At 43.0% G+C, this 12,817-nt stretch overlaps 1 protein-coding gene across 1 annotated transcript in view; it reads right to left on the reverse strand.

Annotated features, from left to right (window-relative positions):
- Window positions 1-3,744, reverse strand: part of LOC306753488 (glutamate receptor 1-like) — a gene marked incomplete at both ends in the record, with an annotated part of 55,795 nt that extends 52,051 nt beyond the window's left edge. Inside the window, 2 exons of the mRNA XM_079237363.1 lie at window positions 2,143-2,277; window positions 3,642-3,744. Of these exons, the coding sequence (XP_079093489.1) occupies window positions 2,143-2,277; window positions 3,642-3,744 (238 nt within the window). The remainder of the gene's footprint in view (window positions 1-2,142; window positions 2,278-3,641) is intronic.
- Between the last annotated feature and the right edge of the window lie 9,073 nt (window positions 3,745-12,817).

Genomic DNA, 12,817 nt, shown 5'->3' on the forward strand with positions numbered 1-12,817 from the left:
CTAACGTGTAAATAAGACTTTAAAAACTCTACAGCTAACGTGTAAATAAGACTTTCAACTCGCTACAGCCAGGGCTGTAGTGGAGGGTAAATGTACGTGAACGGCGTTTACGCACCTCTGGAATTTTGGAAATAGCATTTATGCACCTCTAAATAGCGTTTACCCACCTCTAAATAGCGTTTATCCACCTCTAAGTGGCGTTTACGCACCTCTAAGTTCCATGCGCCTTGTATTCGTCCTTTGAAATAATCCGAAATAAATTTGATATCATTTTAAAACACCTAAGACTACGTTTCATATTGTTGAACATATAAACGCTGTAGTCTGAATCATTTTCATCTGCCTTGTATTATGGTCTGTGACCCTCCAATCAGTGCCTTGCGGCTGCGGCGGCGACTCCAATCAGGATCCAGGAAGTATGTAAACACATACACGTTGTGGATTAGCTAGCCTGCCTGCCTACCTGTTCGGACTGGATTAATTAGCAATGGATATCAGGTGATTTTTGAAGAGACCATCGAGTGCTCCCACTCCCACAGATGCCCGCAAAAGGCCTCAAGTACAAAGTAAGACTGAAGAAGATCAATTCACGTCTTTAAACGTTGTTTTGGTTTGCACAACATCGCCTTAACCCCATCCCCCCGCAGCCTAATTTGCAAGCCAGTTAGACATAGCTAAGAGAAATGCTAAACTACAAACACATTTATTTACTGTCATTGATTGTATCTGACTTTTTAACTGAAAACATAATGCAATAAAGCCAGGACAGCCTTACAGAATCGCGACGCTTTATGTTGCGTGCTTTGCATCGCATTGCATCGCATCGCATCGCATCGCATCGCATCGCATCGCATCGCATCGCATCGCATCGCATCGCATTGCATTGCATCGCATCGCATTGCATCGCGTCAAGGTCTGTATGATCACAAAATTCATAGTTTACCCACCTCTAATTTTACAACTACAGCACTGGCTACAGCTAAAGTGTAAATAAGACTTTAAACACTCTACAGCTAACGTGTAAATAAGACTTTAAACACTTTGCAGCTAACGTGTTAATAAGACTTTAAACACGCTCCAGCTAACGTGTAAATAAGACTTTAAAAACTCTACAACTAATGTGTAAATAAGACTTTGAACAAGCTACATCTAATGTGTAAATAAGGCTTTAAACACGCTAAAGCTAACATGTAAATAAGACTTTAAACACGCTAAAGCTAATGTGTATATAAGACTGTAAACAGGCTAGAGCTAACGTGTAAATAAGACTTTAAACACGCTAAAGCTAACGTGTAAATAAGACTGTAAACAGGCTACAGCTAACGTGTAAATAAGACTTTAAACACGCTAAAGCTAACGTGTAAATAAGACTGTAAACAGGCTACAGCTAACGTGTAAATAAGACTTTAAACACGCTAAAGCTAACGTGTAAATAAGACTGTAAACAGGCTACAGCTAACGTGTAAATAAGACTTTAAACACTCTACAGCTGAGGTTTAAATAAGACTTTAAACAGGCTACAGCGAAAGTGTAAATAAGACTTTAAACACGATAAAGCTAACGTGCTAATAAACCCACCTGAAGCATAAGTACAGGTACAGACCAACAACATCAGCATGCTTTGGTGTCAAGTCACCTGATGCATGAGAGTCACATGTTCTCTCTTTTCTCTCTGATTTGGGTCTCAACCTCCTAAAAATATCTGTCTCTTGATCTGCTGAATAATCCACTATGTTCACCAGCAGGTAGAGAACAGAGTACCTGAACAGGTAGTATGCAGAGTACCTGAACAGGTAGAGAACAGAGTACCTTAACAGGTAGTATACACAGTACCTGAGCAGGTAGAGAACAGAGTACCTGAACAGGTAGAGAACAGAGTACCTGAGCAGGTAGAGAACAGAGTACCTGAACAGGTAGAGAACAGAGTACCTGAGCAGGTAGAGAACAAAGTACCTTAACAGGTAGTATACACAGTACCTGAGCAGGTAGAGAACAGAGTACCTGAGCAGGTAGAGAACAGAGTACCTGAACAGGTAGAGAACAGAGTACCTGAGCAGGTAGAGAACAAAGTACATGAGCGGGTAGAGAACAGAGAACCTGAGCAGGGAGAGTACCTGCAGCAGGTGTTTGGGGTGAACTTACAGGCGTAGGTCATGGAGAAGCTGCTCCCTAGGTCTACCATATCCACCTGTGGGACCAGTTTGGGGACGTCCTGCTGCTGGGCGAGGGCGAAGCGGAACACCTCGTACTCGTGGGAGCCGACGGGGAAGAGGCCACCTGTTTCACAGAGGGACCCGGGTCGATTAACCAGGAAACACCTGCAGGGCCTTCACCTGTGTGAAGCCTCCATTTTGTTTCCGCACCACCTGCTGTCCAGAATTCCACCTCTGAGGTCGCCTCCATCACTCAGATTAATGTGACTGCAATACACCTTCAAAATAAGAGCTCTAACATTTATAGTAAAACATTTATAGTGAAACTAAACATGTAACTTGTATTCATGTATTTTGTAGAGTATTTATTTATTTATTTTATATTTTATATTTTGTATTTTATTTTGTATTTTATTTTTCCTCCAATAATTGATTGATGTTTGACTGAATTGATCCTAATACATTAACTAGTATTGCAATATTTCCCTCTGAGAACCTGCAGAGTTACTATGCATGAAGTACCTCAAAGCACGTGTATAAGTACCTCAACCCGTGCTTCTGGGGACATGAACACCAGGCTTTTTCACCATCGAAAAAAACCCAGCTTGTGTCAAATTTGAGGGATATTTTTGGAATTTATGAGAAGAGGTGATTTATTCATGACCGGTCCAGGGACATGAGGGGCATTGAGAGGGAGACGCTTCGGGGTTATTGATCCTCAACACCAAGAGTGATGGAAGAGTTGAAGAGACGATCACCTCCTCGTGTCATTTAGGGAAGTATTTCTCTGTCAGTGGAGGAAAGTACTTATACACGTGTACCATACTTAAGTAAAGTTTCACATTGTATTTGTTTTACTACATTTATCTGAACGCTGATACTTAAAACGACACATTACACACATCTCCTGCTCGACATGAAGATTTTAATGATAATAATATCTTATTAACGCTGTGGTGGTACAAGTACACAGATACTTTACTGAATAGAAGAAGTAATACCACATGTACTCTGTTACATGTAAAAGTTACCCAAAATATGATGTTTTATATGTATATATATAAAAAAATACAGTTATACATGTATATATATATATATATATATATATATATATATATATATATATATATATATATATATATATATATATACATGTATAACTGTACACGTCCAAATGGAGTCAACATATGATGTATATATATCTATATATATATATCTATATATATATATATATATATATATAGATATATATAGATATATCTATATATAGATATATCTATATATATAGATAGATATATAAATATAATATTTAGCATATTTTGGGGAAACAGTTAGTTGTTGGAGAATCTGACTCAGTGCGTCATTATATGATATACTGTATAAGAGATACACACATTTATACTGTAGCACACACACACACACACACACACACACACACACACACACACACACACACACACACACACACACACACACACACACTCCCACCTATGTGGATGTTACTCGGGAAACTTGTGCCCTGGCAGCGCGCGAGCAGCAGCAGCAGCAGCGGCAGCAGCAGCAGTGGCAGCGCGGCGCGCAGCGGCCGCATGGCTCCTCCAGCAGCGGCGACGGGAGACGCGCAGCGGCCGGACTGATCCCATCCACCGCGGGGGGGCGGCCCGGTCCTGCTCCGCCGGCCGGTCGCTCATCCACAGCCGCAGCGCTCTGCAGCCCGCGAGACGGAGAGTGGCTCAGCGTCTGGGAGTCTGGTCACTGCTTCTGTTCCCAACCTCCTCCTCTCTCCTCTCTACTCCTCTCTCCTTCACCACTCTTCTCTCATCCTCTCCTCCTCTCCTCTCTCCTCTCCTCCTCCTCTCTCCTCTCTCCTCCTACCCCCATAGAGGAACAACAATAACTGAACGGATTATTCCTGTGACGACACCTTATACACCTTTATTATGTTAACTCCTGTATTATGTTACACTCCTTTATTATGCTACACTCCTTTATTATGTTAATTCCTTTATTATGTTACACTCCTTTATTATGTTATACACCTTTATTAAGTCAACTCCTTTATTATGTTAATTCCTTTATTATGTTACACTCCTTTATTATGTTATACACCTTTATTAAGTCAACTCCTTTATTATGTTAATTCCTTTATTATGTTACACTCCTTTATTATGTTATACACCTTTATTAAGTCAACTCCTGTATTATGTTATACACCTTTATTATGTTATACTCCTTTATTAAGTCAACTCCTGTATTATGTTATACTCCTTTATTATGTTACACTCCTTTATTATGTTGCACTCCTTTATTATGTTACACTCCTTTATTATGTTGCACTCCTTTATTATGTTATACTCCTTATTATGTTAATTCCTTTATTATGTTACACTCCTTTATTATGTTATACACCTTTATTAAGTCAACTCCTTTATTATGTTATCCTCCTTTATTAAGTCAACTCCTTTATTATGTTATAGTCCTTTATTATGTTACATTCCTTTATTATGTTACACTCCTTCATTATGTTATACTCCTTTATTATGTTAATTCATTTATTATGTTACACTCCTTTATTATGTTATACACCTTTATTAAGTCAAATCCTTTATTATGTTAACTCCTTTATTATGTTACACTCCTTTATTATGTTATACACCTTTATCATTATATACTCCTTTATTATGTTATACACCTTTATTAAGTCAACTCCTTTATTATGTTGTACACCTTTATTATGTTACACTTCTTTATTATGTTATACACCTTAATTATGTAATACACCTTTATTATGTTATACTCCTGTATAATGTTATACTCCTTTATTATGTTAATTCCTTTATTATGTTACACTCCTTTATTATGTTATACACATTTATTAAGTCAACTCCTTTATTATGTTATACTCCTTTATTAAGTCAACTCCTTTATTATGTTACACTCCTTTATTATGTTATACTCCTGTATTATGTTATACTCCTTTATTATGTTATACTCCTGTATTATGTTATACTCCTTTATTATGTTATACTCCTGTATTATGCTATACATCTTTATTAAGTCAACTCCTTTATTATGTTAACTCCTTTATTATGTTATACACCTTTATTATGTTATACTCCTTTTTTATGTTATACACCTGTATTATGTTATACACCTTTATTATGTTATACTCCTTTATTATGTTAACTCCTTTATTATGTTGTACTCCTTTATTATGTTATACTCCTGTATTATGTTATACTCCTTTATTATGTTATACACCTGTATTATGTTATACATCTTTATTAAGTCAACTCCTTTATTATGTTAACTCCTTTATTATGTTATACACCTTTATTATGTTATACTCCTTTTTTATGTTATACACCTGTATTATGTTATACACCTTTATTATGTTATACTCCTTTATTATGTTATACTCCTTTATTATGTTACAATCCTTTATTATGTTATACTCCGTTATTATGTTAACTCCTGTATTATGTTACACACCTTTATTATGTTAACTCCTTTATTAAGTTAACTACTTTATTATGTTACACTCCTTTATTAAGTTAACTACTTTATTATGTTATACTCCTTTATTATGTTATACACCTTTATTATGTTATACACCTTTATTATGTTTTACTCCTTTATTATGTTATACACCTTTATTATGTTACACAGCTTTATTATATTATACTACTTTATTATGTTATACTCTCAGAAACACGTTTTAATGCACACTATATATATAAGACAGAGGACAGAAGACAGAAGACAGGGGACAGAAGACAGACGACAGACGACAGACGACAGACGACAGAAGACAGAAGACAGACGACAGATGACAGAAGACAGAAGACATAGGACAGGGTAGAGAAGACAGAAGACAGAAGACAGACAACAGACGACAGAAGACAGAAGACAGAAGACAGACGACAGACGACAGACGACAGAAGACAGGGGACAGGGGACAGAAGACAGAAGACAGGGGACAGGGGACAGAAGACAGAAGACAGAAGACAGAAGACAGAAGACAGAGGACAGACGACAGAAGACAGGGGACAGGGGACAGAAGACAGAAGACAGAAGACAGAGGACAGGGGATAGAAGACAGGGGACAGGAGACAGAAGACAGAAGACAGAAGACAGAAGACAGAGGACAGACGACAGAAGACAGGGGACAGGGGACAGAAGACAGAAGACAGAAGACAGAAGACAGAGGACAGAAGACAGAGGACAGGGGATAGAAGACAGGGGACAGAAGACAGAGGACAGAAGACAGAGGACAGAAGACAGAGGACAGAAGACAGAAGACAGAAGACAGAGGACAGAAGACAGAAGACAGAAGACAGAGGACAGAAGACAGAGGACAGAGGACAGAGGACAGAAGACAGAAGACAGAAGACAGGGGACAGAAGACAGAGGACAGAAGACAGAGGACAGAAGACAGAAGACAGAGGACAGAAGACAGAAGACAGAAGACAGAGGACAGAAGACAGAAGACAGAGGACAGGGGACAGAAGACAGAAGACAGAGGACAGAAGACAGAAGACAGAAGACAGAGGACAGAAGACAGAGGACAGAAGACAGAAGACAGAGGACAGAAGACAGAAGACAGAAGACAGAGGACAGAAGACAGAAGACAGAAGACAGAGGACAGAAGACAGAGGACAGAGGACAGAGGACAGAAGACAGAAGACAGAAGACAGAGGACAGGGGACAGAAGACAGAGGACAGAAGACAGAAGACAGAGGACAGAGGACAGAAGACAGAAGACAGAAGACAGAGGACAGAGGACAGAAGACAGAAGACAGAGGACAGAAGACAGAGGACAGAAGACAGAAGACAGAAGACAGAAGACAGAGGACAGAAGACAGAGGACAGGGGACAGAAGACAGAAGACAGAGGACAGAAGACAGAAGACAGAAGACAGAAGACAGAGGACAGAAGACAGAAGACAGAGGACAGAAGACAGAGGACAGAGGACAGAAGACAGAGGACAGAAGACAGAGAACAGCTGATTGGTGGAGGACACACAAGGTCACAGAGCAAAGCTGAGGAGATGAAAGAACAAACAGGAAACAAGAGGCAGAGAACTTCAGAATAAAGGAAACTAAACTGAAGGCAGTTTGTCTTTGATGAGCAGACGCTGAGCAGCAGCTTGTGGGTTCATCGTCCCTCTGATCTGACAGCTGATTGGCTGACCGGGAGGAGACGGCCGCTGGAGGACAGAACACTGATCTCAGAGCTGATGTTGTACTTTCCAGCTAATTTATTCATTAGTTGCTCTGCGGCCGAACTTGTCCTCTTTAGTCTTCGCTCACATCAACATTTCATGTTTGTTTGGTTCCAACAATCGTTCCGTACATTAAATGATCCTAAGCGGCCGCAGAGCTCATGAAATAATGATGCTTGTGATCCGCCAATGGGAAGATGAATAAGTGATGAGGGCGCCGTACGAAAAGAACCAATCGTGTGTTTACAAGCTTTATAGCACTTCCTGTTCGCCACTCGTCTCATCCCATCAGCCTCACTTCCTGTTCTCTACTGGTCTCGTCCCATCAGCCTCACTTCCTGTTCTCCAATGGTCTCGTCTCAGAACCCAAACTTCCTGTTCTCTACTGGTCTCGTCCCATCAGCCTGCCTCACTACCTGTTCTCTACTGGTCTCGTCCCATCAGCCTCACTTCCTGTTCTCCAATGGCCTCGTCCCATAACCCACACTTCCTGTTCTTTACTGGTCTTGTCTCATCAGCCTCACTTCCTGTTCTCCACTGGTCTCATCCCATCAGCCTCACTTCCTGTTCTCCAATGGTCTCATCCCATCAACCTCACTTCCTGTTCTCTACTGGTCTCGTCCGATCAGCCTGCCTCACTTCCTGTTCTCTACTGGTCTCGTCCCATCAGCCTCACTTCCTGTTCTCTACTGGTCTCGTCCGATCAGCCTGCCTCACTTCCTGTTCTCTACTGGTCTCGTCCCATCAGCCTAACTTCCTGTTCTCTACTGGTCTCGTCCCATCAGCCTCACTTCCTGTTCTCTACTGGTCTCGTCCCATCAGCCTCACTTCCTGTTCTCTACTGGTCTCGTCCCATCAGCCTCACTTTCTGTTCTCTACTGGTCTCGTCCCATCAGCCTCACTTCATGTTCTCTACTGGTTTCGTCCCATCAGCCTCACTTCCTGTTCTCTACTGGTCTCGTCCCATCAGCCTCACTTCATGTTCTCTACTGGTCTCGTCCCATCAGCCTCACTTCCTGTTCTCTACTGGTCTCGTCCCATCAGCCTCACTTCCTGTTCTCTACTGGTCTCGTCCCATCAGCCTCACTTCCTGTTCTCCAATGGCCTCGTCCCATAACCCACACTTCCTGTTCTTTACTGGTCTTGTCTTATCAGCCTCACTTCCTGTTCTCCACTGGTCTCGTCCCATTAGCCTCACTTCCTGTTCTCCACTGGTCTCGTCCCATCAGCCTTACTTCCTGTTCTCTACTCGATTCTGAAACATTACAGGAAATGAATTTCATGTGATTTCACTGCAGAGGAGAAGGAAGGAAGGAAGGAAGGAAGAGGAAGGAAGGAAGGAAGGAAGGAAGGAGATCACTGTCTCCTTCAAATATTTAATAATATTATTATGTACTACATGTATGTACTTGACCTGAGAGCAGCAGTATTCTGTGTATTAGTACACAGAGTACTGCAGTGTGATCTGGTCTCTCTTGTCAAACCATTAGCAGCCAATCAGCTCTCTAATCGCCTCCTAATTGCTTTTTTATGACAGTTGTCATGGCAACCGCATATTCTTCGAAGCCATTTTATGGTTTTTAGGCTCCTTTCTGTGTGTGTGTGTGTGTGTGTGTGTGTGTGTGTGTGTGTGTGTGTGTGTGTGTGTGTGTGTGTGTGTGTGTGTGTGTGTGTGTCTCTGTATTTATTCGTGGCTCAGTAAATCTGCAAATCATCATCAGCTCCTTACTTCCACCCAGAAACACACACACACATACACATATATACACACACACACACACACACACACACACACACACACATACACACACACATACACACATACACATACATACACACATACATATACACACACATACATACACACACATACACACATACACATACACACACACACATACACACACACATACACATACATAAACATACACGTACACAAACATACACATACACACACACACATACAACCTTATTGTCCAGTCTACTGCTTAACTTAAACCTTATTGTCCAGTCTACTGCTTAACTTAAACCTTTTTGTCCAGTCTACTGCTTAACTTAAACCTTATTGTCCAGTCTACTGCTTAACTTAAACCTTATTGTCTAGTCTACTGCTTAACTTAAACCTTATTGTCTAGTCTACTGCTTAACTTAAACCTTATTGTCTAGTCTACTGCTTAACTTATAAACCTGTTCACAAAGACAGGATGTTGGAATGGAAGTAGGTTTCAGAGCTTTTTTGGAGATCTCAGGATATTCTGCTTTGGTTTTAATCAACACCGGCAGAGATGAAACAGACTTTTAAGTTTCATTTTTATGGAACCTCTTGACACATGTCAAAATGACTGGATACATCCGTCTGAGGTTACCACAGACGGATGTATCCAGTCATTTTTCAAAATAAAACATCTTTCCGGCCTTTTTTTTTTATTCATTCTTTCTGTGCAGACCGGTACCAAGGGACCCACAGACCGGTACCAAGGGACCCACAGACCGGTACCAAGGGACCTACAGATCGGTACTAAGAGACCTACAGACCGGTACCAAGGGACCCACAGATCGGTACCAAGGGAGCTACAGACCGGTACTAAGAGACCTACAGACCGGTACTAAGGGACCTACAGACCGGTGCTAAAGAACCTACAGACCGGAACCAAGGGACCTACAGACCAGTATCAAGGGACCTACAGACCGGTACCAAGGGACCTACAGACCGGTACTAAGGGACCTACAGACCGGTATCAAGGGATCCACAGACCGGTACTAAGGGACCCACAGACCGGTACCAAGGGACCCACTGACCGGTACCAAGGGACCTACAGACCGGTACTAAGGGACCTACAGACCGGTACCAAGGGACCTACAGACCGGTACTAAGGGACCCACAGACCGGTACTAAGGGACCTACAGACCAGTACTAAGGGACCTACAGACCGGTAGTAAGGGACCTATAGACCGGTACTAAGGGACCTACAGACCGGTACTAAGGGACCTACAGACCAGTAGTAAGGGACCTATAGACCGGTACTAAGGGACCCACAGACCGGTACCAAGGGACCTACAGACCGGTACTAAGGGACCTACAGACCGGTACTAAGGGACCTACAGACCGGTAGTAAGGGACCTACAGACCGGTACTAAGGGACCTACAGACCGGTAGTAAGGGACCTACAGACCGGTACCAAGGGACCTACAGACCGGTACTAAGGGACCTACAGACCGGTAGTAAGGGACCTATAGACCGGTACTAAGGGACCCACAGACCGGTACTAAGGGACCTACAGACCGGTACCAAGGGACCTACAGACCGGTACTAAGGGACCCACAGACCGGTACTAAGGGACCTACAGACCGGTAGTAAGGGACCTATAGACCGGTACTAAGGGACCTACAGACCGGTACTAAGGGACCTACAGACCGGTACTAAGGGACCTACAGACCGGTACCAAGGGACCTACAGACCGGTACTAAGGGACCTACAGACCGGTAGTAAGGGACCTACAGACCGGTACCAAGGGACCTACAGACCGGTACTAAGGGACCTACAGACCGGTACCGGGCGGAATGAGCATACTTATGAACTCACTGTGACAACTCCTTCATAGTGTCAAATTGCTTTTTGGAGAAGTATGATGATAAGTTCACGCCCACACAACGTTTAGTGTGAAAACTCCTCTGAGCTTAACTTGCTTTTCAGCGAGACCTTGAATGCATCGCGTCACCGCTGGTCCTCACAAGGACAGAGGAACGAACGTGTGTGTTTCCTGCTGCTCGTCAGAGACCTCAGGACTAACGAGCAGCAACGCACTGTCAGCACTGTCTGTGTGTGTGTGTGTGTGTGTGTGTGTGTGTGTGTGTGTGTGTGTGTGTGTGTGTGTGTGTGTGTGTGTGTGTGTGTGTCCCATTTTAGCATAATACAGCATATATGGTTGGTTTTGCCAGTATTAAGTATTGCGCTACCTACTGACATGGAAGAGTATTTCGTTACTAGGCCAGCGTACTGTAGGCTCAGACGCTCAACAATGGAAAATTATTTGCGGCAACTAAATAATGTTTTTTTGGACCGATTAAGTGAAATTGGACATTTTCCCCTCGTCACACCTGACAATCTCTCACGGGTTGAGAGTCAATGTTTTAGACATCGTTTCATCTGAAGGACGATCCACTCGGACACGTTTTTCATCTAACATCTCTTTTTTTAGCCGTTCTTCGTCTCAACAGATTCAACTGTTGATCATCAGCGATGACCTCTGACCTCTGAGTCAGAACACAGCAGCTCATTTATTTTAGTCTCACTGATGAACTACAGAAGACTGAACCATGAGAGTGAAACAACAACCAGCTGATTTCATTATTATTATTTCTCTCCAGGTTCAGATTCTTTTGCATTTAAAAACAGTCAGTGCACTGCTCCAGCCTGCTGTTTTCATGCTAAGCTACGCTAATTGCCCGCTGGCTTTAGACGTGCCTCAGAAAGAGGATTATTATCAATCATAATAGTGAATGTGTTTCACGGCATGAGGTTTGTTTCAGCTGTAAAATCTTCCTGTTGTTCAGCCGCCAGGCGGAGGAACCGAACACAGAACCTTCACAGACTTCAGGATGAGTTCACAGCCCCGGCGAGGGGGGGCGGGTCATTAGGACTCGTATCGGATCGCAGAAGAAGAAAAGATGGAAGGAATCGACTGCACTTTGTAGAGGAAGCCGCTGCTCGACAGATTGAATCACATCCCAGAATGGAGGAGGATTAAAGCGATGAAGAGGATGAAGAGGATGAAGAGGAGCGCTGTCAGGCAGAAGAAAGACAGAGAGAATCTAACAGCGCTGGAACGTGAGCGCTGCAGACGGAGGATCCAGGAGGAGACGGAACACGAAGCGCCGCAGGGCGTCGGCTCTCAGGCCGTCGGCTCTCAGGCCGCTCTGTTCTCGTCCCCAGCGCTCGCTTCTTAACACGGACGCTGTTTTATTACGGTCACAGCTGACAGCTTCCTGTCTAAAGACCAGCTTCCTGTCTGAAGGCCATCTTGCTGTCTAAGGACCAGCTTCCTGTCTGAAGGCCATCTTCCTGTCTAAAGACCAGCTTCCTGTCTGAAGGCCATCTTCCTGTCTAAGGACCAGCTTCCTGTCTGAAGGCCAGCTTCCTGTCTAAAGACCAGCTTCCTGTCTGAAGGCCATCTTCCTGTCTAAGGACCAGCTTCCTGTCTGAAGGCCATCTTCCTGTCTAAAGACCAGCTTCCTGTCTGAAGGCCATCTTCCTGTCTAAAGACCAGCTTCCTGTCTGAAGACCAGCTTCCTGTCTGAAGACCAGCTGACTGCTTCTTGTCTGAAGACCAGCTTCCTGTCTGAAGACCAGCTGACTGCTTCCTGTCTGAAGACCAGCTTCCTGTCTGAAGGCCATCTTCCTGTCTAAAGACTAGCTTCCTGTCTGAAGACCAGCTGACTG

This window comes from Taurulus bubalis (genome assembly GCF_910589615.1).
Source record: "Taurulus bubalis genome assembly, chromosome: 2".
Taxonomy (NCBI): domain Eukaryota; kingdom Metazoa; phylum Chordata; class Actinopteri; order Perciformes; family Cottidae; genus Taurulus; species Taurulus bubalis.